The sequence below is a fragment of the Equus przewalskii genome, chromosome 14 (assembly GCF_037783145.1).
Source record: "Equus przewalskii isolate Varuska chromosome 14, EquPr2, whole genome shotgun sequence".
Taxonomy (NCBI): domain Eukaryota; kingdom Metazoa; phylum Chordata; class Mammalia; order Perissodactyla; family Equidae; genus Equus; species Equus przewalskii.
In genome coordinates, this window is record NC_091844.1 from 14,779,030 (window position 1) to 14,805,880 (window position 26,851).

General features: G+C 35.0%; 1 protein-coding gene across 5 annotated transcripts in view; it reads left to right on the forward strand.

Annotated features, from left to right (window-relative positions):
• Window positions 1-26,273, forward strand: part of ZC3H6 (zinc finger CCCH-type containing 6) — a 68,379-nt gene extending 42,106 nt beyond the window's left edge. For all 5 annotated transcript variants that reach the window (XM_070573609.1, XM_070573610.1, XM_070573612.1 and 2 more), the window contains 9 exons: window positions 3,182-3,458; window positions 5,942-6,075; window positions 10,499-10,615; window positions 11,226-11,337; window positions 12,617-12,726; window positions 13,136-13,389; window positions 14,677-15,185; window positions 15,765-15,998; window positions 18,378-26,273. In XM_070573609.1, coding sequence (XP_070429710.1) covers window positions 3,182-3,458; window positions 5,942-6,075; window positions 10,499-10,615; window positions 11,226-11,337; window positions 12,617-12,726; window positions 13,136-13,389; window positions 14,677-15,185; window positions 15,765-15,998; window positions 18,378-19,846 — 3,216 coding nt within the window. In that variant the 3' untranslated portion in view covers window positions 19,847-26,273. The remainder of the gene's footprint in view (window positions 1-3,181; window positions 3,459-5,941; window positions 6,076-10,498; window positions 10,616-11,225; window positions 11,338-12,616; window positions 12,727-13,135; window positions 13,390-14,676; window positions 15,186-15,764; window positions 15,999-18,377) is intronic.
• Window positions 26,274-26,851: the final 578 nt, after the last annotated feature.

Here is a 26,851-nt window from a genome sequence, read left to right on the forward strand (position 1 = left end):
AAAAAAGGGAAATAGTCAAAAGTCATTTGGAGATTCTTCCAATGAATGAAAAAAGGTACAGGTGGGCATTACTATTTTAGATAACTAGGCAGTTGAAAATAGCAAGTAGTGAGATTTTTAACCTCTTAATTCATACCCTCTTTTTTTTTCCCCTTCCCAAAGCACCAGTACGTGGTTGTATATTCTAGTTGTAAGTCGTTCTTGTTCTTCTATATGAGCTGCCACCACAGCATGGCAACTGACAGAGGGGTGGTGTAGTTCCGTGACTGGGAAGTGAACCCAGGCCACCAAAGCAGCAAGTGCTGAACTTTAACCACTAGGCTATCTGGGCTGGCTCTAAGCTCTTAATTCATAAACTGTCACTGAAAATAACTCCAGAAGAGAAGATACAGAATATTTAAAACAGTAGCAGAAGTATTATAATAAATACATAGCATTTTATGGGGGCTACTCTGAAGGACAGGATCCATTTGTATGTTTAAACAATTCAGTGCATTGTTTAAGTAATTCCTATTTTCTTAAACATTATAGTTTTTACTGTCATTATATTGACTACTGTGTCTCCTTACAGATACAATGTAATTATTTTTGTTTCTAAGATTCAGTTAAAGTAATTAAGAAAATGATCTTTTATGTTTACCCACATTTCATTTTCAGTGCTCTTTGTTGCTTTGTGTAGATCTGAGTGTCAATCTAGCGTTGTTTTCTTTTAACCTAAAGCACTTCATTTAGTCTTTATTTAGCATTACTTGTAGTGCAGGTTTGCTGTCAATAAATTCTCATAGCTTTTATTTATTGGGAAATTGTTTATTTCACTCTTACTTTTAGTAATTTTTAACTTTGTCGTAATGACTTATAGAAAAGTTGCAAGAATGGTACAAAGAACTTCTGTATCTCTTTCACCCAGATTCTCCACTTGACGTTTTACAGCATGTGCTTTGGTTTATCCTTTCTCTCTCTTCTCTTCTCTGCAGAGGGATCTAATTTGCCTTTAAGCCCATTTATTAAGTTCTTAATTTCAGTTTGTGTATTTTCCCCTCTAGAAACTTATTTCTTTTTCAAATCTTCAAAATAATTTTTATAGTTTCTAGTTCCCTGCTGAAATTCTCATACTGTCTTTTGAAAATACCAAAAGATAGAATATAGTATTAACTTCTAGCTATTAAATTGGAGGACTTACTATATTTTCCCTTTTCCTCATCCTTGTTTAGGGTCTCCTGTTCCCTTATTTTATATTTACAGTGGTTGCCATGGAGCCAATTTCTGTTTTACAGAAACCAAACCTGCCCCCACAGACATTCTAGCAGGGTATATAGCCTAATAATCAGTCAGCAAAGTGATTAGAGAAACTATATCCTTTGGTACAATTTATAGTCTTCTTCATTTCTTTCATCTTCTCTCAGGAAGGCTTTAAAAAATACTTGGTAGATCCTTGATGATGAATATCTTTTGTTCATTCCAAATGATGGACATGTGAAGCAAAAGGAGATATTCTCCTAGCCTAGCGAGCTGGGGCTGCTCTATAACCCGTCGTTCATTTAGGGCTTTCTGGAGAGCTTGCACCACATGGGTGGTGATCTGATCCAAACACTAAACTCCTCAGTAGGCCACATTAGAGTCTTTGAGTGCAGAAGGAGCCCTGAGGTGAGAGGTTTGCATCAGTAGAGGGCTACGAGGAATTTTTGGAGTTGGGAAAACTTGGGAAGGGGTAAACTGAAAGTTTAGGGATAATTGTATTTAAAAGGGTAGGAATATGGAGATTATTTTTGTAAAGGCTGTGAAAAATCAGAGAATTGAATTAATATTAAGAATTAAAAGCTTTTATGACAAGCATCTAATCTCCAGAGAAAAATTCGTGCTCTCGCATTAACAGAGTAATTCTTTAGTCATGAAGCATTGAAATATATCATCGAAGTATTAATATAGTCACATTTTTATAAGAGTAAATGTAAGTACCATTCAACTAATTAATCTTCAACTTAACCTAAGCAGTTATTTTTTGTTTTATTTTCATAGTGGCTTTTTAAAAAATGTCAGAAACTCTGCCTTTTGGCTACAGTTGTAAATCATCTGAATTTCTGAAGAGCGACTGAGAACAGTTATACACTTTAAAAATACAGCTTAAAACAAATCAGAAATCTAATACAATGTCTTCAAAATTTAAAATTTTGATGAGCTACTTGATTTTCTTGATTGCTTTAGTTGTTTTTTTCCCCTCTATTATATAATTACTGAGAAGATCTTAATATTTCTCTGCATTTTTTTAAAAACACATATACATGTTGGTATTATGCCAGGGCAGAATTTTTATATCACATTGAAAATGTACTAAGCTGAATATGAGTCATGGTCTGGGTTTTTCTGGATCCTCAAGTTGTAATTCTGTGCACCTTTGTCTTGCTTTCTTATAAAAAAAATTGACAGAAGAGATGATAGAACTAATAAAAATATTTCCGTAAATAGAGATAGCTTTGAATACTATCATTAAATAAACTTCTGGGACTAAAGTATATTCTTTGTTTTCACATGCTTTAGTAAAGAAGCTGTAAAATTATTAATGTATACTGTAATAAGTAGTTCCTCATGAGCAGTTTATTTAATAGATGTTTTTCACTATTAGAGAAATCTCTGTTTTTTTGTTAGACCTCAGATGTAAACATTTTCTTTTTATAAAATTTTCTACACATATAGTTTTAAAAAATATATAACATGCTTAACATGTTATTTGGGAATTTTTCAGTGTTAGGAGAATATATATATTTTTCTACCCCACCCCAAGCTATTTTACTATCTTTTCCTTATTTTCAAAAAGATCTTCTCAGTTTTTTGGAGAAGGAATTCATGTAAGATGGTATGAATTTTTAAGTATTCCTGTGTGTACAAATATTGAGTTATGGGACATGGAAAACAAGAAGCATGGGACATGGAAAATAAAAAGTGAACCAAACACCCACCAGCAAGGATCTATGAACATTGTAATGTTTAGTAATATCAGGATAGCGTTTAGCTGTTTTTTTTTAAATAGTATCAAAGATAAGTACTAACCAAGAGACAGAACTAATAACTGTCTTTTTTTCTCTTTTTTCTTCCAACTTTCTGGGAGAAAAAAGATGTTCTGTGTTACTGTTAATTCCTATATATAACTGAAAAATCCTGATAATGATTATCCATTTTCACTTAGCGTGGACATATATCAGGAAGTTACATAACATCAAAGAAGAGTCAACATAACAAAAAATTTAAAAGTAAAGAATATGATGAGTACAGTACCTACAGTGATGACAACTTCGGTAACTACAGTGATGACAATTTTGGTAACTATGGTCAGGAAACAGAGGAAGATTTTGCCAGTCAGCTGAAACAATACAGACAAGCTAAAGAAACCTCAAATACTGCTTTAGGATCATCATTTTCTAAAGAATCAGGGAAAAAACAAAGAATGAAGGGAGTTCAGCAAGGTAAGTTTGAAATTCTCAGTCCATTTTTGAATATGAGAACCTTATTAGAACAGGTAGCTATGGAGTAAAAACTTAAATTTCTTAGCCCTTACTCAAGATGAGCTTCTTCTTGTGGTTCCTGAATTATTTTTGCTTTATTTGTAGTCTTTGAGTGCAAAAAATCTATAAATATTTCAATCTGTATGATATCTTAATATATGAATTAGAAAGCTATCCTGATATTTTAAAAGTATATAAAAATGTAAAACAACTTTCCTGATATGTTTTCCTGTCCCTTCTGTATGATATCAGTATGCTGAAAAAATAACCACCTTTTTCAGTTGTCTTTATTACTCTACACATTACTTTATATTTTAGACCTATAAGGACAGAATTCTGGGAAGCTGTTCTTTTATTAGGCTTTAAAATAATGGCAATCGTTTCTGTTATGCAAGTGTATTTAGGATTGTGGACATATCCTTCAAGATTGGAAATAAGAACATAATCAAAAAAAATTTATGGAGTGATCACCTATTCATCTTCTATATTGAGGTACATGGTCCCTGAAGAGACCAGGGCAGGTTGCCATAGAAATTTTGGGTCACAGAAGGGTCAAATCAACCATAAGAATTGTTCAGTCAGTATGACTGCTTCAAGAAAACTGGAGCTAGTCTAATACCTTTGTATGGTGACAGATGGTTACTAGATTTATCTCAGTGATCACTTCATAACGTATATAAATGTTGAATCACTATGTTGTACACCTGAAACTAATATAACATTGTATGTCAACTCTATTTTGATTAAAAAAAAAGAAGAGAAAACTGGAGCAAGATGAGGCTGAGGCAAATTAGTGAGCACCCAAACCCTATGTAGCTATCCTTTAATTGTTGAAAAAAGGAATGAGTAAATTTGGTTATTTCTATGACTTTATTTTTTCTTGATTTCCTAGTAGAAGTCCTTTGAAAAATATGAATCTAGGCTTTGATGAAGTAAAGAGAAAGGAATTTGTCTATACAGATGCTATTGTAATCAGAAAGTTTGTTCCTGGAGTCTAGACATAGTGCTGGCAGGGATCATTCCACTTGCGGAATAAGGGGAATGTGGAGAAGCCTTGCTCATACCTTCCCACCTGAAGTTTTTCCTTTCAAGCTCTTCCTCTTTGTTCTGTTAAAGAATTAAGTGTTGCATGTTATTTTTGACGTTCATTTTTCTCCCTGAATTATGAAAGTAATATACAGTCAAATGCAGAAAACTTTTTCTATGTGTAGAAAAGATAACCCAGCAAAAATCAAAGATGAAACAAAAATATTTTGAACCCAGAGATAATTACTGTTAGTATTTTTGTTGTACATTCTTCCAGAATTTTTCTGACAATTATTTTTTAACAAAAAACTGCACATACTATTGGAATTTGCTTTTTGTTCTTAACTACAGATTGTATCTCATTCTTATGTTAATGAGTAGCTTTTAATGCCTACATAGTATTAAATAGATATATCATAATTTGTCTAACAAATTGTTACATTTGTTTGGTGGTAATTGAGATTTAAGTTGCACCCAGTTTTTTCTTTTAATTCTGTGATTAATCATGCATATTTATATATATCTCAGAAAACATCTTGGCAAACTTTTTTCTTAAGAATAAATCCTGAAATGTAGAATTGAGTCAAAAGACATAGCCACACATTTGAAGATTTTTGATCTGTATACATACCAACTTATATCCAAAAAAGTGATGTACCAATTTATAACACACCTGCCAGTGTGTGAAAGTGCCAATTTCTTCAAATCCCTACTGATACTATTCTTTGAGGTGAGAATTGGTGTTATTTTTTAAATTTTAATTTCTTTGATTTCTTTTAATGAAGTAAAACATTTTTTTCACTTATTTATTGGCTGTTTTGTAGGTTTAAGGTCATTAGAAAACTCATTAGTTCAATATGACTTTGGTAAAATGAGAAATCTCTTTATATTGTAACTTACTACCCTAATATATAATTTTTGTAATTTGAATATCTTTTTAGATATTTTAAATATCAGGTTTTTCAAAACTAAAAAACAAGTATACCTTTTACTTGGAGATATATGGTATCTACTCAGAATTATCAGTAGAAACTCAATTTGCTACAAATTAACCACTAATACCTATAGTGTTTTCCTTAGAGATGAATCTAATATTTAATTCTCTTTAAAAAAAAGAAAACACTGTTAATTTTTTATTCTAAGGAAAACTGAAGAGAATAAAACTAGATTTGACTTCTCCAACCATGTATATTCTTGTTCTTTGCCTTCCTTATGTTGTTAACATCCCTTAAGAAACAAAAGAATAAGAAGCAGTACCCAGGAAGTGAAATGTAAAGATTGAATTAATTTTTTCGTTGAATCTAGAGGGAATACACTGTACATTATAGACTATTTAAAATATGCTATTCCCTATAAACCAATAGGCTGACAGGTGTGCTGTTTTTCTATACTATTTGAGTACATTTTAACTTTTTTAGGTATTGACCAGAGGGTTAAAAGTTTTAATGTTTGTCGTGGACGTGGTTTGCCGAAGAAAATCAAACGCAAGGACCGTGGAGGAAGAGCCAATAAAGGTCCTAATGCCTTTTCAGGAATGGATGACTTTCAAGAGGTACTGAGAATTTGTATATAATGGAGAGAGGAGCTTTTCCATCTTTTAATCTATTTGGCTGCAAAGAAATCATTGTGGTTTTAATGCTGCTTTCCTAGTAAATGAAATATTTCCAGCTCAGATCAAATGAATATAAATAAATTCCCCCCAAAATTGCTGCTTTAATTAGTCACGATACTAGTATAGAGATGCAAATTCACATGGCCTCAAAATAAAATTGGTATGTCTGAAAGCAAGAATGTATGCTCTGTTAGTTCTGTTGTGCTTTTCCTTCCTAGGAGTCATCCTCCCTAGATGCAAATGGCAATAAAATGCTAATAGCTCAGTATGTAGCAGGGCCAAGAAGGAAGATAGTGGTAAATTAACTTACTTATTAGAGTTGAAAGCATTGAAAGAGAATAAAAGGAGATTTTAGCGGTTGGAAGAATGAACTTATGTGCCTTGTGTATAGTAGATATTGAATAAATAATATGTGGAAATTGAGTTAAACTCTGAATACGTACATTTCAACTTTGTAACAGGTCTCTGGATTAGCAATTTATTGTGATGTGAAAACACTTGGTTTTCTGATCCCTAGGTTTAAAGATAATGGGAAAAGATTTCTTGATATGTGCTCGTTAGTATACTATTTAGGGAGATGTTAATAGGTGTGACCTAAAAAAAGAAATTCAGGCCCAAATAAATTTGTGAAACCCAGCACATGCCACCCTACTCTTGGGGATTCTCAGTTGACATTAATGTATTAAAGTCTCTGAGCAGGTTAGGCATGAAGAAACTCAGTTTACGTTATTCGGCCGATCATTTTCAAAATTTACTTGACCATAAGCACTTTTTCCCCCACACACTTATTAACATACACTGAGCCACTCACACTTCCAGGGAATAGCAGCTCTGGAAACAAGCTTAGAATTTCTCTAATTGTACCCTGCCTGTCCATCTTCCTAAATACCAGTAGATCTCTAGAATATGCTGCTTTCCCTAGACCAAATTAATATGAATGCTTTCTAAGTAAGCCTTCTCCTATATCCAATACTTACACCCTATACCTGAAAAAAAAATTAGCTTCCAAGAAAGTGTGATTTTGAGCAAGTTACCACCTGTCTCTGAGCTTCAGTTTGCTCAATCTGTAAAATGAGAGTATAGTGTTAAATTAACTCTAAAGGCACCTTCCAGCACTTAAATTTTAGATGTTTACAGGTCTGGGCTGCAACCAAAAGGTTCTTTATCATGTAATAGAAAATCTGAATAAATTCTTTCTTTTGTATTCATCAGATTTAGAATATTTTTGTTTTATCAAAATTTAAATATGTTATTGACTATGTCAGTTTATTGGCTGACACAGGAGGTTTTTTCTTATGATTCCAGAAACAACCATGAGAGTGCTAGAGCCCAAGAAAGCAGCTCATGTTCAGGAGTGGTCAGGGGGCGGTCCATTCAGAGTAAAGCAAACATGCTAGAGTAGCCAGCGTAGATCCGTTTCCATCCTCGCCCTTTCAGGAGGTGACACCCCTCACAGGCCAGATAAATTCAAGGATACCTGCATGTTCACAGTGATTTTCTTGAAAACTCAAGAATAGTGACAGAATAAGCAAATTTTTGATGGCTTTTAAAGACTTATTCCTTCTGTTGGGGATAAAACTTAGAGTGTTTTAGTCTTTATAGTAACTATTAAATTTTCTGTAGATACATATTCTTTTCTTGGTAGATCTTTTCATTTCTTCTTATATATTAAAACAAATATTTTATGCTCCTGTTCCTTATACTAATATGTCTTCTGGATTAAGTAAATTTTAAAATGACCAAGTAGGTAGTTGGTTTTCCCTCTCACCCCTCCGTGTTGTTTGAATTGTTTTTTCTTAGAGATAGTATAATCTGGCGCAGAGTTCGATCTTGACTGCTAACTTTGCCATGCGGCCTTTGGTGTAAGTTAGGAACTTCTCTGATCTTCAGTTTTCATACTTGTCCAGTGAAGGTGATGAACTAAATTACTTCTGCAGTTCTTCCGTCAATTAAATACGCGGTCTTAAGGGGAGAGGACACTGTGGTTCTTGTATAAGTTCAACCTTAAAGGATGAGATCTTCTAAGCACTTTATTTTGTCCTACAATTTTTTGTTAAAGTTGCTTTAGGTTTTCTACAATACCTTAATTCTATGTAATCAGGTTTCCCATAGTTACAGATACTGAGATACTTTCTACTCATTTAAATTGACCTAAATTAAATTTTAAAAAACTGCACAATCCTCTCTTAAAACAATGAGGCGTATCATTGGAAAGTAACATAGACAGACAGAAAGGTGAACTATTAATGAAACATAGGTAACAACTTTGTGCATTTTCAGGGGTTTTTTTTGGTGATTACCTAATAGTTTTACATTTTAATTTCAGAGTTATATTCCTTAAGTTGGCCCATTGATTTTGCATAATGTACTCTCTTTGGCTGCCTATTTTATTACAGCCACAATTCTTTGTATAGAAGGAATATGGGAGCTGGTTGTTTATTTCTACTTGTTCTAAATGAACCCACAAATAGAAAATGTTTATGAATCAAATTTATGTAGATTTCAGATATTTTAAATGATCCTATCAGAGTATAATATAAGCAATGTCATGGTTTCCTGGGGTAATTTGGGTATACCTATATTTTTAGAAAGAACCTTTTGGAGTGTCTGTTTTCTTGGTATTCTTATACTTTTTTTCAGAATTCTTATGGTAACATATGTATTTCAGTTGTGAGTGCTGAGGATCAGATTTAAAGCTAGCCATCTATTCCCTCAAGTGTTTGCTGTGAGGTAGTTTCCTATTTTCTGTACATTGTGCTTTGTTCTCCATCTCCTAGCAAATTGAGGGGAAGGGACAACTGAAATCAAATCAGAAGAGCGAGTAGTTATTGAGTTCCTATGATGCGCAAGGTGTGATGCATGCTAGATGCTTGAAAAATAATGCTGCTTTATAGAGCTCACGGATGTAAGTCCCTAGCATAGCTAAGCATCATACTCTCTTGTCACTCTGTCTTCTTATATTCATGGCAAAAGTTGAACAGGGGCCTGAGGAGAACTAAGGAAAACAAGGAGGGCTGTGCAATGTTTCTACCATACACTTCTTTTTCTTAATTATTTTTTTGGGGGCGGGGGGGGGTTGAGAAAGATTGGCCCTGAGCCAACATCTGTTGCCAGTCTTCCTCTTTTTGCTTGAGGAGGATTGTCCCTGAGCTAACATCTGTGCCAGTCTTCCTCTATGTTGTATGTGGGACGCCGCCATAGCCTGGTTGGTGAGCAGTGTGCGGGTCCATGTCTGGGACCTGAGCGTGTAAACCTGGGCTGCCAAAGCAGAGCACATAAACTTAACCGCGATGCCACTGGGCTGGCCCCTTCTTAATTTTTTAAAATTTAAAAGTTAAGGATAATACATCCTCTCTGGTTGTTTTTTATTTTTTCCTAAAGAAAGTAAGAAATAACCACATATGCAAAAAAATCTCATCTTTTAGAGATCTTTCTGGAGACATACACTGTGAAATGTGGGGGTGTATTCTTTTACTCTTTTTTTCTTTGTCTTTATTATAAAATTGGGATCAATTTTTCACTTAGTATTGTGAATATTTTCTTATGTCCCCAAATTGTTTTTCCGTCCCATCATTTTTTTTCCTTCTTCTCCCCAAAACCCCTCAGTACATAGTTGAATATTCTGGTTGTAGATCCTTCTGGCTCTGCTAAGTGGGACACCGCCTCAGCATGGCTGCATGAGCAGTGCTAGGTCCATGCCCAGGATCTGAACCAGTGAAACCCTGGGCCACTGAAGTGGAGCGCATGAATGTAACCACTTGGCCATGGGGCCGGCGACCCTCCCATCATTTTTTAGTGACTGCATAATATTCTACCACCTAAATGTATCATAATGTATTTGACCTAGTCTCCTAGTTTTGGATGTGTAGAGTCTTTCTAGGTTTTTTATTTTTATTTTTTACTATGTAAGTAATTTTGCAGTAGTTATTTTTGTGAATAAATCTTTGTGTGCCTCCCTGATAATTCCTTTGGAATAATCCTGAAAAGTACAAATTCCGTGTCAAACAATGTGGGTAAGTCTTTTGTAACATACATATCAATAATACATGAGTGCATATTTTACTGTACCTTTGCCAAAACTGAGAATTAGTGTTAATTTTCAAGCTTTTCATAATTTTGTTTTTAAAAATGTAGTTATACATCCTCATTAAAATAGAAACAGAGTTCTTTGCAACCATTAGTAGCAATAAGCAGTTTACTGGAAGCATATCTCTCTCCGAATAACTGAATAGCATGAGAATGTCCAATCTTGACCACTTTTAGTAGTCAGTTTCTACTGCTTTCCAGATCCGTTTGACTATACATTTTAATACCTATTTAATATTTCATATGTTGCATTGAAATGAAATTTTTTTTCTTGCAGTATAGTAAACCAGGGAAAAAATGGAAAGTTATGACTCAGGAATTTATTAATCAGCACACAGTGGAACACAAAGGAAAACAAATCTGTAAATACTTTCTGGAAGGGAGATGTATTAAGGTAAATTTATAAGGGTATCATAAATCATTTTAATTTCCAAAATAATCTTTTAAATTTAAAATCTTTTTGGGGGTGGTTAGTTTTTCACTTCTTGTATAGTTATAATAAAACTGGTTCTTCAAAATGTATCTTGCATGGAAATACTGTACATCAGAGCTCATTAATTATATTCTGGGACAGTAATTTGTAGAAATGAGTTTTTTTTGACAAACACGTAACTCTGTGTGGCAAATACTGTTCAAAGTGGATTACTAATATTAAATGTTTTAATCTTCAGCGAGCCTATGAAGTAGTTACTGTTATTATCCCCATTTTGTACATGGCCAAACCAAGAGGTTAAATAAGTCCCCACAGTAGCTCAGCCAGAAAAGGTGAGTACTAGTGGGACCCAGGCAGCATCCTCTGAGTGTTGCTCAGGCTGCCTCTCTGCACGTAGCCACATCCACTCTCTGGGGCAAGAATTCTGAGGGATTGTTTGAATTATTATTAGCTCATTATTTAAAGACTGGAGATAGGACCTTAGTTCCACCATGAAACACCATGGAGAAAATTCAGTTGTTTCTTTTTTCTCTGTTTTCTTACTTTCTTTTCTTTTCTTTTTTGTAAACAGGGAGATCAGTGTAAATTTGATCATGATGCAGAGTTGGAGAAGAGAAAAGAGATCTGTAAATTTTATTTACAAGGATATTGTACCAAAGGAGAGAACTGCATTTATATGCATAATATCCTTTTTAAAAAAATATGGTAATCAAAATACTGAGGTTTTAAAAAATCATAAGTACAACCTAGAAAGCCTAGTTGGATTTTAAATTTAAAATAGCACATTACATAAATCAAGTGTAGTCAGCCTTTGTACTTCAAAAGGGCAAACTGAGTTTTATTCTTTAGGGAAATGAAATAACCTCCCTTTGCAAAAAGAATCTATGAAATAAAAGTACTTTATATTTAAAATATTCAGCTTATAAGTATTACAAGAGACTGTGCTTCCTGAAGGAGTAGTTGGCAAAGTATTTATTCTATGACTTAGTTATTTTCCTTAGGTTCATAAGTAATAAATTATCATCATTGAAAATTATAAAATCAAAATTTCATCAAATCTTGCCACCTAATGATAAGCACTGTATAGTCTTCCTTATTTCTCCCTTTGGAAATATGTACATTTAAATTGTACTTCTGCCCCCACCAAAATTTGCATTTCAACTATATATAGTCCTTTTTTAAAAAAAATAACATATTGTGCATCTTTCCACGTTAATCTCCCTTCCCTCCCTCACATATCTAGCTGCTTACTCACTACCATTTATTACTAATGGAGTCTTTCCTCACTGATTTGAAACTCCGTCTTTATCATAGATGAAATGTTTATATGAATGTTTTTTCCCAGACTGTTTGGCTCCGTGGATCTGTTTGCCCTTGCGTCTCTGTTGCTTTGTTGTGATGATTTCTCCCTCACCAGCACACTGTGATGTTTGGTAGAGTCTCACATTTATTTTTCCAGATAAATATTAAAATAGTCTCATCTAGTTCAAAAAATGTTTAAAAAAGTGAAAAATCTCTGTTATCACAGATCTAAATGTAAAAAATGAAACCATACAAATACTGGAGGAATACGTGAAAGGATTCCTTTATAATCCAGAGGAACAGATAACTTCCTCAAATGTGACTGAGGCGGCATCCCACATGCCACAACTGGAAGGACCCACAACTAAAAATATGCAACTGTGTACTCGGGGGCTTTGGGGAGAAAAAGGAAGAATAAAATCTTTAAAAAAATTATTTCCTAGTGTTAGTAGAGTAAGAGATTGAAAAAGTTTTTGAATGTTTTGCTGCATAATTAAAATATTTGATCTTAAAATAAAAATTAAATTATCTGGCATGATTGTAGAAAATTCAGTACAGTATATAGTAATACAGTCTTACTGGTTCAGACACTTAGGTTTTTTGGTTTAAAAATATTAAAGTTTGATTTTACTTGGTCTATTCCTTAATGTTTTTATTTACATGAATTTCCATGCAAGTTCTATCATAGTGGAGCAAAATGTTACCAAGGAGACAACTGTAAATTTTCACATGATGATCTGACTAAAGAAACAAAGAAACTTTTGGACAAAGTGAGTAGTATTTTTGCACCTTGATTATTTGTTAGGTCTCTCCATAGATTCATTTGGCTAGAATCATGTTTAATACATCATATTTTTAAAAAACTCTGTGGAGAAATCAAGGATTTGTTATTTTATGTTTTATTCTATTAATGTAGTGTGTTAGAAAAGCAGAAATAGTGGACCAGGAATTAAGAATCTTTTATTCTTATCCTTGTTCTGCCATTAAGAAAGCTAATTTACTTTGAGAAATATGCTTTTTCTCTTTCTCTTTATCAAAAATGAGTTAGCTATCACTAATCTATTTCAACTTTAATATTTTATTTTCCTGTTAACAAAACTAGTTTACTGAAGTCTTCACGGTTTTAAGCATGAGGAAGAAAGCTTGTTTTGAAATAGTAATCTTTGCCAATTATTTTAGGTGTTGAATACTGAAGACGAACCAACAAATGAAGATGAGAGAGAATTAGAAGAACTTAGAAAGCGTGGTATAACTCCTCTTCCCAAACCTCCTCCAGGAGTTGGGCTTCTGCCAACCCCACCAGAGCATTTTCCGTTTTCTGATCCTGAAGATGATTTTCAGACTGATCTCTCTGATGATTTCAAGAAAATTCCATCTCTTTTTGAAATAGTTGTAAAACCTACTGTGGATTTAGCACATAAGATAGGGAAGAAGTAAGTTAAAATTTTAAGAAATGGTGACATTTTCCCCTAAGAATTCTTGTTAAGAAACTAACTTATATTGCATGTCAGACTTAGGTAGAGATAGCAGATATCTGGCATACCCCCCCATTGCTGCTTCCCCCTCTCTCTCGTCCCCACCTTTTGCTGCCCACCCTTCGTGCTTTCCTCTACAGAGTCCTTAATGGAATCCATAACGCAGCTTCGGAAACCTCTCCACTTAGTAATCCTGAAGGACATTGCCCAGTGGATGCAATTGGTGTCCCTCTCACCTTGTTATGAGGCTGCATTGTCACTGATAATGTCTTCAGATAGTGGGTAATATGTCTTCAGCATATTTGGATCTTTTAGAGAGGTATTTCCTAGAGCTATTAGAGGAAAAACTCTGGGTAAGGTGGATCCAGTTTGGCATTTTCTAACAACACCATTCCAGTCCTTCTGCCCATGCCCCAGTGTCTGTGCACCTGGGCCCTAAGTCTCATTGTCAATTATTCTTTTAACCCTGAATGCTCAGGGGAGCAATGAGATCTCAGCGAATGAGGAACAAGATATCTATAGCAAATATCACAATTAATGTGAACCATTAAAAGTATTTCTATTAAGGTCAAGAAGACAAATGTGTTCGTGGTTTTGCTAATATCGTATATCAGATCCTAATCAATGCAAAAAGAGGAAGATATAATGGATATAAAAATTAGAAATGGAGAGGTAGATTCATTATTTGGGCAGTTTCCCTCAGTAAATCCAAAGGAATCAACTGACAAAACTATTAGAAATAAAAGTTAAATTGGTAAGAGGTCCAGAAAGAAGAGCAACATTCAAAACCTAAGTGTTTTTATATGCCAGCAATAACCAACTAGAAATTGTAATAAAAGTTGTGTGTTTACATAGTATAATTCTAATTTTATTATTTAAAAAAAGGTCTATGTATACTAGAAAAAGGACCAATGCCTAGAATAGAACCAATCAATTTTATCTCTGGGTTGTAGGATTAGAGATGATTTTTATTTTTCTTTGTTCTTTTCTGTATTTTTCAGAATATCAATAATGAGTAGGTTTTATAATGGCTGATAGTAAGCAGCAATTAAGAAAACTGTGGGCTAAAACGAAGGCAAGATGTATATGTTGGTGTTTCTGCTTGTAGATAATATGAAATAAATTGCTTCTTAAAAACATAGTATTCTGATATAGAAAAACATACTTAACCAATATCTATTTAGAAATGTAACATTCTTGTTTGCCTCTTTTGCGCTAAGAAGTCTTTTTTCTTTCTGTCTATAGGCCACCAGCATTTTATAACAGTGCCTCACCACCAGGACCACAATTTCAGGAAAGCAGCCCACATCCTCAACATATCTATAGTTCTGGGTCAAGTCCGGGTCCTGGACCTAATATGTCTCAGGGACACAATAGTCCTGTGATGCACGCAGGCTCCCCTGGACATCATCCATGTGCAGGACTTCCTGGTCTGCCAATGCCACAGAGCCCACCTTTGCCACCTGGTCCACCTGGAATTGTAGGCCCTCACAGTCAAGCTGGAGTACTTGTTCAACCAGATACACCTTTGACACCACCAAGTATGAGTGGTACTTACCATTGCCCGGGCTTTCCAGAACACATAATGAAAGTACCTAGAGAGAATCACTGTTCTCCAGGTTCATCACACCTGCAAAATCCTGGTGAAATGCAGCTCACTGATTATGAGTCCCTACAAAACCCAACTGAATTTTATGATAATTACTATTCACAGCATGCTGTACATAATTTTCAGCCTCCCAATAACTCTGGTGGTAAGTTTGCCTTTTGATATAACTCATTTCTAATTTAGAGTCCTTTTTTTTTTGCTGAGGAGGATTAGCCCTGAGCTGATATGTCTTGGCAATCTTCCTCTCTTTTTGCTTGAGGAAGATTAGCCCTGAGCTAACATCTGTGCCAGTCTTCCTCCATTTTATATGTGGGTCATTGCCAAGCATGGCTTATAAATGGTGTAGGTCTGTGCCTGGGATCCAAACCTGCAAACTCAGGCCACCAAAGCGGAGCACACCGAACTTAACCTCTGAGCCATGGGGCTGGCCTCTAGAGTCCTATTTTTAGAGTCCTATTTCCATTGAAAGCATGATAAGATTGTATGTTTTAAATAAAGCTAAGTAAAATGTGATGTAATTGAAACTTTAAAATATGTTTTAAATATAACCAAACATTTATGACAATAGAACTTTAGATAACTTTAAAAAATATTTACAATCACATAATTTGATAATCAAATGTGGTTATTATTAGCATTTCAGTTTTTTGTAACTCACAGTGGTACTGTCTAGTAGAGTTTTGTGCTAAATCCATGTCTGTCTCTTTTCATGTTATGTATGTAGATGGGATGTGGCCTAGTGAATTTGCCCAGCATCAGCCTCCCGTTGTTCAAGACTCACCTAACCGTGGGAGTGGGTCAGACAGCAGCAGCAACCTAACAGGCCACGGTCCCCTGCCTGCACCAGGTCTTCTCCCTGCAGTGCAGAGAGCTCTTTTTGTCAGACTTACTCAGAAATACCAAGAAGGTGAAGAACCAAGCGGCACCCAACCTCAAAGGGTGCCAAGCAAGGAAGAAGGTATGTCAGGTATAATAATGGTATTTTACCTATTTAGATCACTCAGTTCCTAGAATGATCTTGACTAGGTTAAAATTTGAGAAATGGGTTTCTCTGAACTATCTATTCTATTTCCAACTTAACTCATAGCTCCTTTCTTGGGATTGATTGTGGTTTCCACTGCCATTAAAGTGTTAGTAATTAATTGTGAAAGGTTTGACTTGAAGCAGTGGATAGACCTGAAGCTAGAGTGCAAGGCCTGGGCAAATAGATTTGCTGTTAAGCCTCTTTTTTTTTTTTTTGGAAGGAAAGAAATAGAACAGGAACAGGACACCTTCCAGTTCAGGAATTTTGACTTCTAGCCCAAGTTCAAAATGATTTAGTTGTTAGAGAAAGTTTTATGGGCCTAGGCTGTATACTTCAGGTTCTGCTATATTATTAAGAAATATTATTTTTAATATAAAAGATTACATGGTGACACTGTGTACCTTAGTATTTTTGATATTGATAAGTGTATGGCGATTAGTTAATTCAGTTAAGGAGAGAAAAGTTTGAAGCATCCAGTTCTTATGAATTACAAAATTGATATATTTGGCCACTCAAACATAAAATTTATGAAGAACTGTGTAAAACTAGATAACACTAGGTGGCTACTAGCTATTATATGAACATTATTTCTTACATTTTGAAAGAAGGTAATCATTAACTCTTCATTTATTTAACATCACAGGGAAATGAAGAATTCGTAATAAGTTAATTTCCTGTGCAATTAGGTTTACCCTTTAAATGCTAAAACTTAATTTTAACACTCAACCATCTCAATGGTAATCTTTCTATAGTCTTACAGAGCTTTATATTTTCATAAACAAGAAAGTTAAAACTTTTCCAGATGATATAAAATTTTATACTATATTATGCAGTTAGTGATTCTTTATGAGGGTTATTTTCTCTGTATACAGAAAAAATCTTGAACAGCTAGGTTTTTTTATGTATGAGTTCATTTGTATAAATTTTAATCTGTCCTTTAATAAAAAGCTAACTATCGTTTCCTATCGAATATCTGCTTTCCGTTGGCCTGTCTCTGCTGTCCTACTTTCTTTCTGTTCTGTATTCATTGTCATTCCAAAAAGGATTTGAGACTGCTCATAAAATATATTGACATGAAAGTGAAAAGAAAATAAGAAGTAAATTCTATAAGGGGTGAAATTTCTATACGGAAATATTTAAAAGAACTGCAACAGGTAAAAGTGAATCACAGGTCCAGCTGTAGGCTTCCGGGAGGTCAAAGAGAAGAAGAAAAGAGATCTAGTGTCTAGAAGTAGTTTTTTCACACTGAGATCTGAGTAAAACTTTTTGCCATTGTGATATGGTATATACTAATTTAAACCACATCCTCACCCTAAATACCAATGCTTGTTTTGTGAGCTCTGCTCTGTTCAAATTAAGCGTGTAACACTAAAGTTCCATGTAGTAGAAACACATTAGTGAGCAGTGAAATGAGGGAAAATTAAGAATATCTATGATATTCTATCGATCCAAGGTATTCTAGGAGAGAGAGATATATATATATCTTGCCAATTCAGAGCCAACCTATGTATGTTTTAATGGAGAGGAAGGAGACTTGCCCTCCTGAAGTATCAGTTTATAATCTCTTCTATTCTACTAGAGAGAAGACCTCTGGTAGTTAAGCTTCTTAACACTGTGTCTAACACCCTAGGGGTGTCTTTAGGAGTAAGGCCCAAAGTGTTCTCACGAAGTTAAAGTATATACATTATAGGACATTAGGTTTGTTTGTTTATTTTTTAATTTAATGTTTGAATAGCTAATATATTCACATAGGGCAAACATCTAAAAATAGAATAAAGCGTAAATAGTAAAAGTCTCCACCTCATCCCTCATTTGCGCAGTTCCCATTGCTTCCTTAACCATCATTATTAGCATTTTGTTTTCTTTCCAGATGTTATTTTTATGTCTCTCCATTGTTATCTTGATAAATCCAGAGCTATGAAGCTAAAGGATTGCTTGAATTAAAGATATCCAAAACATTTTAGTATTCCTTTCCAGGAGTAGTTTCCCTTCTTTCCCAACCCTGTCATACCACATATACTTCTGAGTTCCCTTTGGCCAGTTGGAATGAAAGGTCTGTCTTTTCTCTGACTGGAAGGACATTACACATGTTCTAATATTGCACCTCTTTCTTTACAGAGTATAGTGACTGAATTGATCATTGTCATACCTCATCTTATCTTGTTCCAGTGTTGAAACTCTGGCATTTCTGTCATGCATTTTCTTGAAGTTAGACTACACTTATTTCAGAAATAGTATGTGGTTTTTTAAAATCTTAATTAAGGCCAAATATGAATGCTTCATTCTTTACAATAAGTTTTTGTCTGCATTTAGATGATACTGTTAACTGGTATTCCAGTAGTGAAGAGGAAGAAGGAAGCAGTGTCAAGTCAATACTGAAAACATTACAGAAACAAACAGAAACTTTAAGGACTCAGCAACAACCTTCCTCAGAACTCAGCCCTCCTACTGATCCAAGACTTGCTAAAGAGAAAAGTAAAGGAAATCAAGTTGTTGACCCTAGACTTAGGACTATCTCAAGGCAAGACATTAGAAAATCTTCTGAGTCTACCCCACTGGATCTTAGACTTGCATGGGATCCCAGGAAATTAAGAGGGAATGGAAGTGGTCACGTAGGCTCTTCTGTTGGTGGAGCAAAATTTGATTTACATCATGCCAGTGCTGGCACTAATGCCAAACACAAGAGAGGAGATGACGATGATGAAGATACAGAAAGAGAACTGAGGGAAAAAGCTTTCTTAATACCTTTGGATTCTTCCCCTGGTATGATGCTCCAGGATCCAAGGTCACAATTGAGACAGTTCAGTCACATTAAAATGGATATTACCCTAACTAAACCCAACTTTGCAAAACACATTGTATGGGCTCCAGAAGACTTACTTCCAGTCCCTTTACCTAAACCTGACCCAGTGTCTTCAATCAATTTACCTCTACCCCCTCTGATAGCTGACCAGAGGCTCAATAGGTTATGGAATACAAAAAGCGACCTTCATCAAAACACAGTGCCCACTGATTCAAAATTAGCAGCCAAAGCCAAAATTAACACAACAAACAGAGAAGCCTACCTAGAACAATTTGGAGACTTACATAGTTCGGGAAGTAAATTAGGAGATCCTAGGCTGCAAAAAAATTTTGATCCTAGACTTCACAGACTGCATAATGCAGAGTCTCATCAAGCAGTTATGAAGGATTCACATACATCAAAGAGTGCCCCTCATTTAGCCAGAGCAAACCCTGGTTCATCACAGCCCTCAAGGGCAGTAACTAGCAATTCTGGTCCTGGGGTTTTGCCTCCATATGCTCCTAAGCTCTCATCTTCAGCTGGCCTTCTACTGGGAACTCCGAGTTCAGTTCTTAGTGGTATCAGTTTGTATGACCCTAGGGAGCATATTTCATCATCAACATCAGAACTAGCCTCAGAAAACACAGAGAACCAGAAAAAAAGTGGTAGTTTAAAAAGTAGTGATAAAAACGAGGCTTCTGGAGAAGGAATCCTGCCACAGAAAACCACTCCAAACGTGGACGTCACTGCTGATGGGCCAGCTGACCCACAGGCAGATAGTCTCCCGAGTTCTGGTATGGTTCAGGTCCCAGCAGTGCACAGTCTTCCAATTCAGGCACTCACAGGCTTAATTAGACCCCAGTACAGTGATCCAAGGCAGTCAAGGCAGCAGGGACAGGTGAGCCCCACCCCTGATGATGATCCCAGTAGAGAAACAGATGACAAATCTCTAAAAGAGGTCTTTAAAACTTTTGATCCAACTGCTTCACCATTTTGTTAGCTATTGTGTAATTAAGCTATTCTTTTCACTCTTGTGACTATTGCAGTCCTCTGCTGTTTTGTAACTGGTTTACCTCTATAGTTTATTTATTTTTAAATTATGAACACTTTTCAGCTGCTAGTATCAGAACCACGTGAAATTATATCCTCTGAAGCCTGTGGTATTTTATATAATATTTTTATAACTTTAAGAGACTGTAGTCATTGACATAGAAACGATATATCATGTTAGCTTCAGTAGAAGGACTTTTGTTGTAAATAAACCATCATGAGCTCAACACTCTGCCTGGATACATGCCAGTTGTCTTTCATAATCAATGTTTAGATAAATGATTACCACTTTTATATGGTTGTTAGTTTCAAGCAATATGATGTACATTACTTTTGGGAAACAGTATTTTGACTAGGATCCTCTCTATTTGTCAACACAGAACTGATTAATATGTAATACTAACTGCTAACTAAAATGTAAAATGAAGTAAATCATTTTTTTTAATCACAGCAGAGCAATTCATGTTTAAGGGCATCACTTTTATTAGTATTGGCAATATTATTTGTGTAAATGAAGCATTTGAATGTCCTATCTTTGAAAAGTATTTTATTGTATACTGTATCATAGAAGTTGGAGATATATAAATAGACTGTTTTACTAAACTGAAAAATTCCCAAGTTCTCTAACATAACTTTTTAAATTTAATTTTTCATATTAAATAGTTATGAGTTACTGCTCTGTTACATTGTGGTGTTTGTGTGTTTCAGTGTTTTTTGTCTTTAGCAGCATAATTTATATTACTTTTTCAAATGATGTAGCTGCAGTAATTGTATTCATCATGACTTTGGCAATTTTTAACACAATTTTACAAGATCCAGTGAGAGTCTGTAGTGATTATTGAATTGATAGTTTTTTAAATGTCCAGGTTCTATATTTTTTCGTAAATAGCAAGAAAACACAGATTGCAGGTAGAGTCAAGTGTATATGACTATGAATAAGACTCTCAGCTCTCACCTGACTAGCATTCTGTAACAGAGGAAACTGCCTGGTGTTTTAAGTATTTAATGTCCTCATAGTTTGGAAATTCCCTACATTGGTTAGCAGTTGTATTTTTATGAAAAATAATTTGTACTCATTCTTGTGTATTTATTGCAGTATATAAATAATCGCAGCCCTACTTGTTTTTTACCTACATTATTTATAACTGAAACTAAGTATTACACTGTATTCATATCTTGAACTGGTGGTATATGACAGTGTTTGCTGGTAACAACTCCAGTAACTAACTCGGAAAGAAACATTTCATTATATAAGATAATGAAAGTAGAGGAAATCGGTCCTTGGATGAAAACAGCTATCCTTTAGAAGTGATTTTAAAAATATACAGCAGGATATTTCTGTGTGAACCTAACACTCAGATAGCATGTGGTTTAATATTAATACATATCCTTTCTATGCGCTTCTTCACTGTTTACTTTCTTTTTGCCTCTGATTCCATGCTAAAATGGAGTTAACAGTTAAGTGAACAAGAACTCTGCCTACCTGAGAAGTTCATTGTGTTCTAAGTGGAAAGACAGTTGTTGAAGGGAATGGGAATTCCTACTGTTTATACTTTGGTTACATTGTTGCCTAAAATGACTCTGGGTAACATTTTTGGGTTAAAAATGCAGTTTAAAGCCACCATAGAAAGTATTTTCAGACTTACTGTCCAACGAACTTTATTGTTAAATGAAAAGTCAATAAAATGGATAAAACTGACAGAAAAAAATATATATGTGTGTGTATACATATATACACACACTTATATTCCAGTATAATATTCCTTTATCAGGATAAATCAGTAATACTGCTAAATTTTAGTAATTAAATAGAAATTTTTAGCAAATATTTAATTTACTCGTATTTTATAATTATTGTGTTAAGTAATGCTGTTTACTTTTAAATATCATACAGAAAAAGATAATTTGGCTTGTTAAAGACCAAAATGGAATCTAAATTCTTAACAGAAGATCTTTTTTACTACTAAAAGAGATGTTAAAAGATTAATTTAAAAGTAAGGTTTAAAAACTGTTAATGTAAATTATAATGTTCATTTACTCAGTATTCTTGAGCTCCTGTTACATCAGCTAGTGTCCTAAAGGCTATTTTACAAAAAAGGTTGAACTTGCTTTCAAATTTAACAATATATCTTATATAAAAATATTTATGTTTAAAATGATGATGTTTGTGATACTTTTTTATTGAGATAACTTTTGCTTAAAGGATGCTTTATTAGAGCCTGTCAACCTAGATTATTTTAATATTCTTCTTTTTTCCTGTTTTCTCACCAAAATTTAATAAGTAGCCATTTTCCCCAGTGAATAAGCTCCTCTTTAAGGTGAATTGTGTCTTTAGGATCCATGTAATCTGATTTACACTAGTACACTGAAAAGTATGTTATGTCCCTCTTCTTAGAAGCTGCACATTTAGAGATAACAGAAATAACTTGTGTCTTAAAAAGGTCTGGAACAGACTCATTGGTTGACATGTAACTTACCTATTCATACTGGTTTGTGACAGAAGTTTTATATCTGTTTGCTTTGATATTGAATAGAGTGGGATATATCAGGGTGTTGAATTGGGGTGCCCAGATGATCATAATTTATACTGAGCGACTGCTTTCTCATATCTTCTTTAGTTTTTGCTCCAAACTCCTGTCTCTGGAGCTTTCCCAGTTAGACCTCATTTCTGAACTTTGAAAATGACCCAAATGTTGGAGTAATTTCCAACTCTGTCTGAGCATTACATCTGCTATGTGGACCCTCTGTGTTAGCCAGCTGTATGCTTTGATTGCAGCCTAATCATCAAATGATGTTTGCTTGGGTTTCTGTTTGTCTTTGAACCTGCCACAGGACTTTAAACAGTAGTTCTTCCTTGCTAGTCCTGCTTATTTTAAGAGTGGGCAGAATAGTTGATTAGTAAAGAAGTCCTGTACAAGCCTTCATATAAGCCACTCTGCTGAATTAATGAGAACGGAGAGAGGGAGGAAGGGAGAACTTACGAGGGCTGGAGGTGAAGGACAGTGTATTCATATTCTTCTTCTCAGTTGATTTATAAGTGTTTTATCTCAATGTCCAGTCCCTTATCTGTGAAATGGGTATAAGTTTGCTCACAGATTTGATGTAAAGGGTAAATAATTATTAAATTGTTCGTAAATGTTAAATTGCTTTATAACTTTCACAGACATAATCATTACAGTTCCACTAGGGTGCATTAAGTCGTACAATTTCCAAAGTAATATGGTTTGTGTGGTTCACCAATTTTATGAAGTTTCAAATGGTATGCATTGAAGACACGATAAATTGCCTGAGAAGAGTTTTTCAGAGAATATTAACCCATCAAGTTAGCAATTTCCTTAAACGTTTTGCGTGTCACAAAGGACACAGGACTTTCCTATTTTAGAGCTGCCTTGACTTGTAGTGACCATTCAAGATCTGACCTGTCTGTCCATTTTATACAGGTTGGATATTGCTGGAGGGCTAAAAATGGTATGACAGTCATGTTGCATGATGTGTTTGCTTACATCTTAGCATGTGTGGTCTGGGCGGAGTGGCCAACTCGTTCAATATAGGAGCCATTGGCTCTTAGAAACAACAGGGAAATTTACTCCCACCTCTTAGTATATATTTCTGCAAGCATGTGATGTTGAGGTCTTTCTGAGTGACCGCTTGCTTGGTAAAGACATCATTTTCCTTTGGTTAATGGCAACTTGAAGTTTGGAAGTTCCTAGGGACCTAGATGTGAGGTCTTGTCCAAATCTTTCTATTTACACGACATAGAGTCTTAGGGTGGAAATGTGCTCCCTGATTCACCCTTCTGGGCTGAGGGCTGCACCTTGGATATGGTCTGCGGGCAAGCGGTGCACTGATAGGGCCCCAGCAACCTTCAGTAACGGGACTTTCTAAAATGAAGACTTGTATGTTTTCAGAAGTGGTTTGGCAGCACTTGATAATATTATTAATGTTCAAAATTAAGTCTAGTAGGATGTATGTTATTACTTAATTAGTTTAAATAAGGCTTAGTTGAGGAAATCTAAGCTTTGACAAATGTAACCAAACAGGGCCTGAGGATTTACAGCTGTTTCTCTCACTTGTGTGTAATGATTTGACATTTGGGTAACACCTTTTCCCCAAGTGGCTTAATGGGACTTGCAGAAGCACTTTGGGTAGCTACCAATTGCTGTGTCGCTGGGGTTTTGTTTTTGAGCATGTTATTTATCAGCAGTACCTGCCAGTTGTAACGAAGCCCAAATTAACCTGCCTTTCTTGGAAAGGGTACAGACCTAAGAAAGGATTTTAGGTTAACATCAACATAATATTTAGAAGTTTTAATTTTTAAATAATAAATAATAAGCACATTTTAAACTGGATTTTATGCTTTCGGAGGCAGGACCCATATGTTTCTCCTTACTTTTCTGTTTCCCCATAGCACCAAGCCTATAGGCACACAGTGGGTGCTTTGTTAACTGCTTGTTGATTACTTCCTCACACCCATCCGAGTTTAAATCTTACAGGTGCTGTCAGCTACCAGAGTAGATGTGGCAGAGCCATTCCATGATCATATTACAAAGAGTAGAACTCATAATTATACCTCTCTCAGTAGACACAGGGCACCTCCATTCTCTTTTGTTGTCTCCCCTTCCCCCACCTCACAACCAAACAATGTGAAGGTAGGATTATGGCAGCTTTACTTAGGAGCGAAGTGTTTCTACAATAAGTCATAACTCTAAGAGTCCTCCAGACTTAAAAGATAACTTTACTACTACATGGTGAAAGTTTGAATAGATCATAATTTATTCCTGTAGATCTATGAAGGATTCTTTCTGTAACCAGAAGGAACTTTATAACCAGCCTTATATTTTTATTTTAAAATATATTTCTCTAATTTCCCCCTTCCTGTTCTCCTCAAAATATCAACCAAAATTATGAAAATGTGCCTAACCTAGTGACTTTCCAATAGCATTTAAAATTACTTTTATCCTAACACCATGAACAGTTATTTACCCCTTCGAGTCATGAATTGGACACTAAATTTGGGTCTTGTGTCAGGTCCATAAACACCCTTCATCACCCTTTGGAATAAAACCAGCATGTGCTACAGTTGGCAAAATCATCGTGGGCATAAAGAAAATCCGTTTCTTCAAACGAGATTGCGAGTTCTTGAAATAGTATTTTATAGCATTGTTTATCCTTGAATCTCTTGTTTTTTAAGTGTAGAATTTATAAGAAAAAAGTTATTATACAGCTAACTATAGCATTTTAGAAGAAAATCAGCTCTGTGAATCATCAGGCTCCATACTTCTTGGCTCGTTACTCTACTGATTTTGATCCCTCCATGAGGGGATTAAGGTTGGGAGGAGCGGTGAAATTTACGTTAGTTGATATTATTTTATCAGAGGTCTCATATATGGTTTATTGTAAAGGAATTAAATATATAGAGGCCTAATTTTTAACAAATTAGCCACGTTGTTCCAAACCTCCATTATGAGCATTATCTTGGGGTTAGTTGTCAATGATAGACTTTACATTTTATATGCTTTTTAAATAGAGAAGGTGAAAAATAATAAAGTAATCATTATTACAGGTAAGTGGTTTTAGTCACCTCTATTTTACAAATGTGTGCCCTCCAAATGCTTGAGAGGGAAGTCAAATAAGATAGGAAAGTATCTTTTTAGGAGGTTGAATGATGTTTCCTTATAAAAATGACAATCAAGAAATAGTCATTTGTATACTTAATTGCCAAAGTTTTAAAAAATTTTACATTCCTTACCCTAAACCCAACTGCTCTCCCATCCAGGATTCAGAAAGGGCTCAGCATAGATCCAGGGTCCCAGGGCCCAGGTCATTTCGTTTTTAGTCTAGGCCTTCTGTGCCTGCATGTGGCAAGGGCATTGATGGCACCTGTGTCCTAGGACACAGTGTGTGTGTGCGTTTGGAGGCAGGGGCTGTGCCCAGACTTATATTCACCCCTTTCTATCAGATCCACAAGTACCACCTGTGGGCTGAAATCCGGGTTAAGCCTATTCAGTATCAGGTAGTTTGGGTTTTTTTTTAACTTCTTAGTGTTATTCACTTCCCCAAATTCTATCTCAAATGTTGGGAAATGCTACCTTGACTGTTTCACTTTGGAAGGTTTTAGTAGATACCAATTTAATAGGGTAACTAAATTGTTAATCTCCTGTCTGTTCAAGAGATACCAGCAAAGGATGTATTTTGCATAATTCATAAATTATTCTACTTATGGACTAACGAATCACTCGATAAAATCAGGAATATCTCTTATTCCTTCTCATTTACTCATAACTTTTCCAAGTTACATTCTGTTGTTACAAGTTTCTGTAATTTTTTTCTGTGACACCTTTCTATTGTCTAACTTTAAATAAAAGTGTTTCTAATAATATCTGTCTGGCAGTGCATTGCTTTGCTTTAGTCTCCAGCGTTTAAAGACAGAATATAGGAGAATCATGTCCTCATATAAGAGCTTATAAATGAACCCATCCCGAACTTTCCTGAAAGGAGGGGCTAGCAGTAAGCTGTTTGTCCTTCCAGGTAGCCTCAGTGCAGAGATTGCGCTTGCCTTAACCACACAGATTAACAGCAGTCTAGGCCCTATTTCCTGTTACTGCTTTCATTCCAGGAAATATCTCCTACATTAGCTTAAATTAATTTTCTATTAAAGGATCTGAATCTGAGAGGATGCTAGCAAATATACTGCTTAGAGTACAGCAGGAACTCTTTAGGATCAAAATAGGCTCTCATCGCAAGAAAGGCTCTCAGAGAGCAACTGGCCCTTCTTGCCTCCAACATCAGGAGTAACAAAATGGTCGTGCCTCCCTCAAAGGTCAGGAAACCTCATTAAAAGATGTTTTCTGGCTTCTGTTCTAGTTTGTTCAGTGGCCAAGGACACACTGTCTCGAATAAGGGAGGCTAGTAGGTTACTGGATTTAATTATTGGGCCACTCGTTGTAGAAACTGC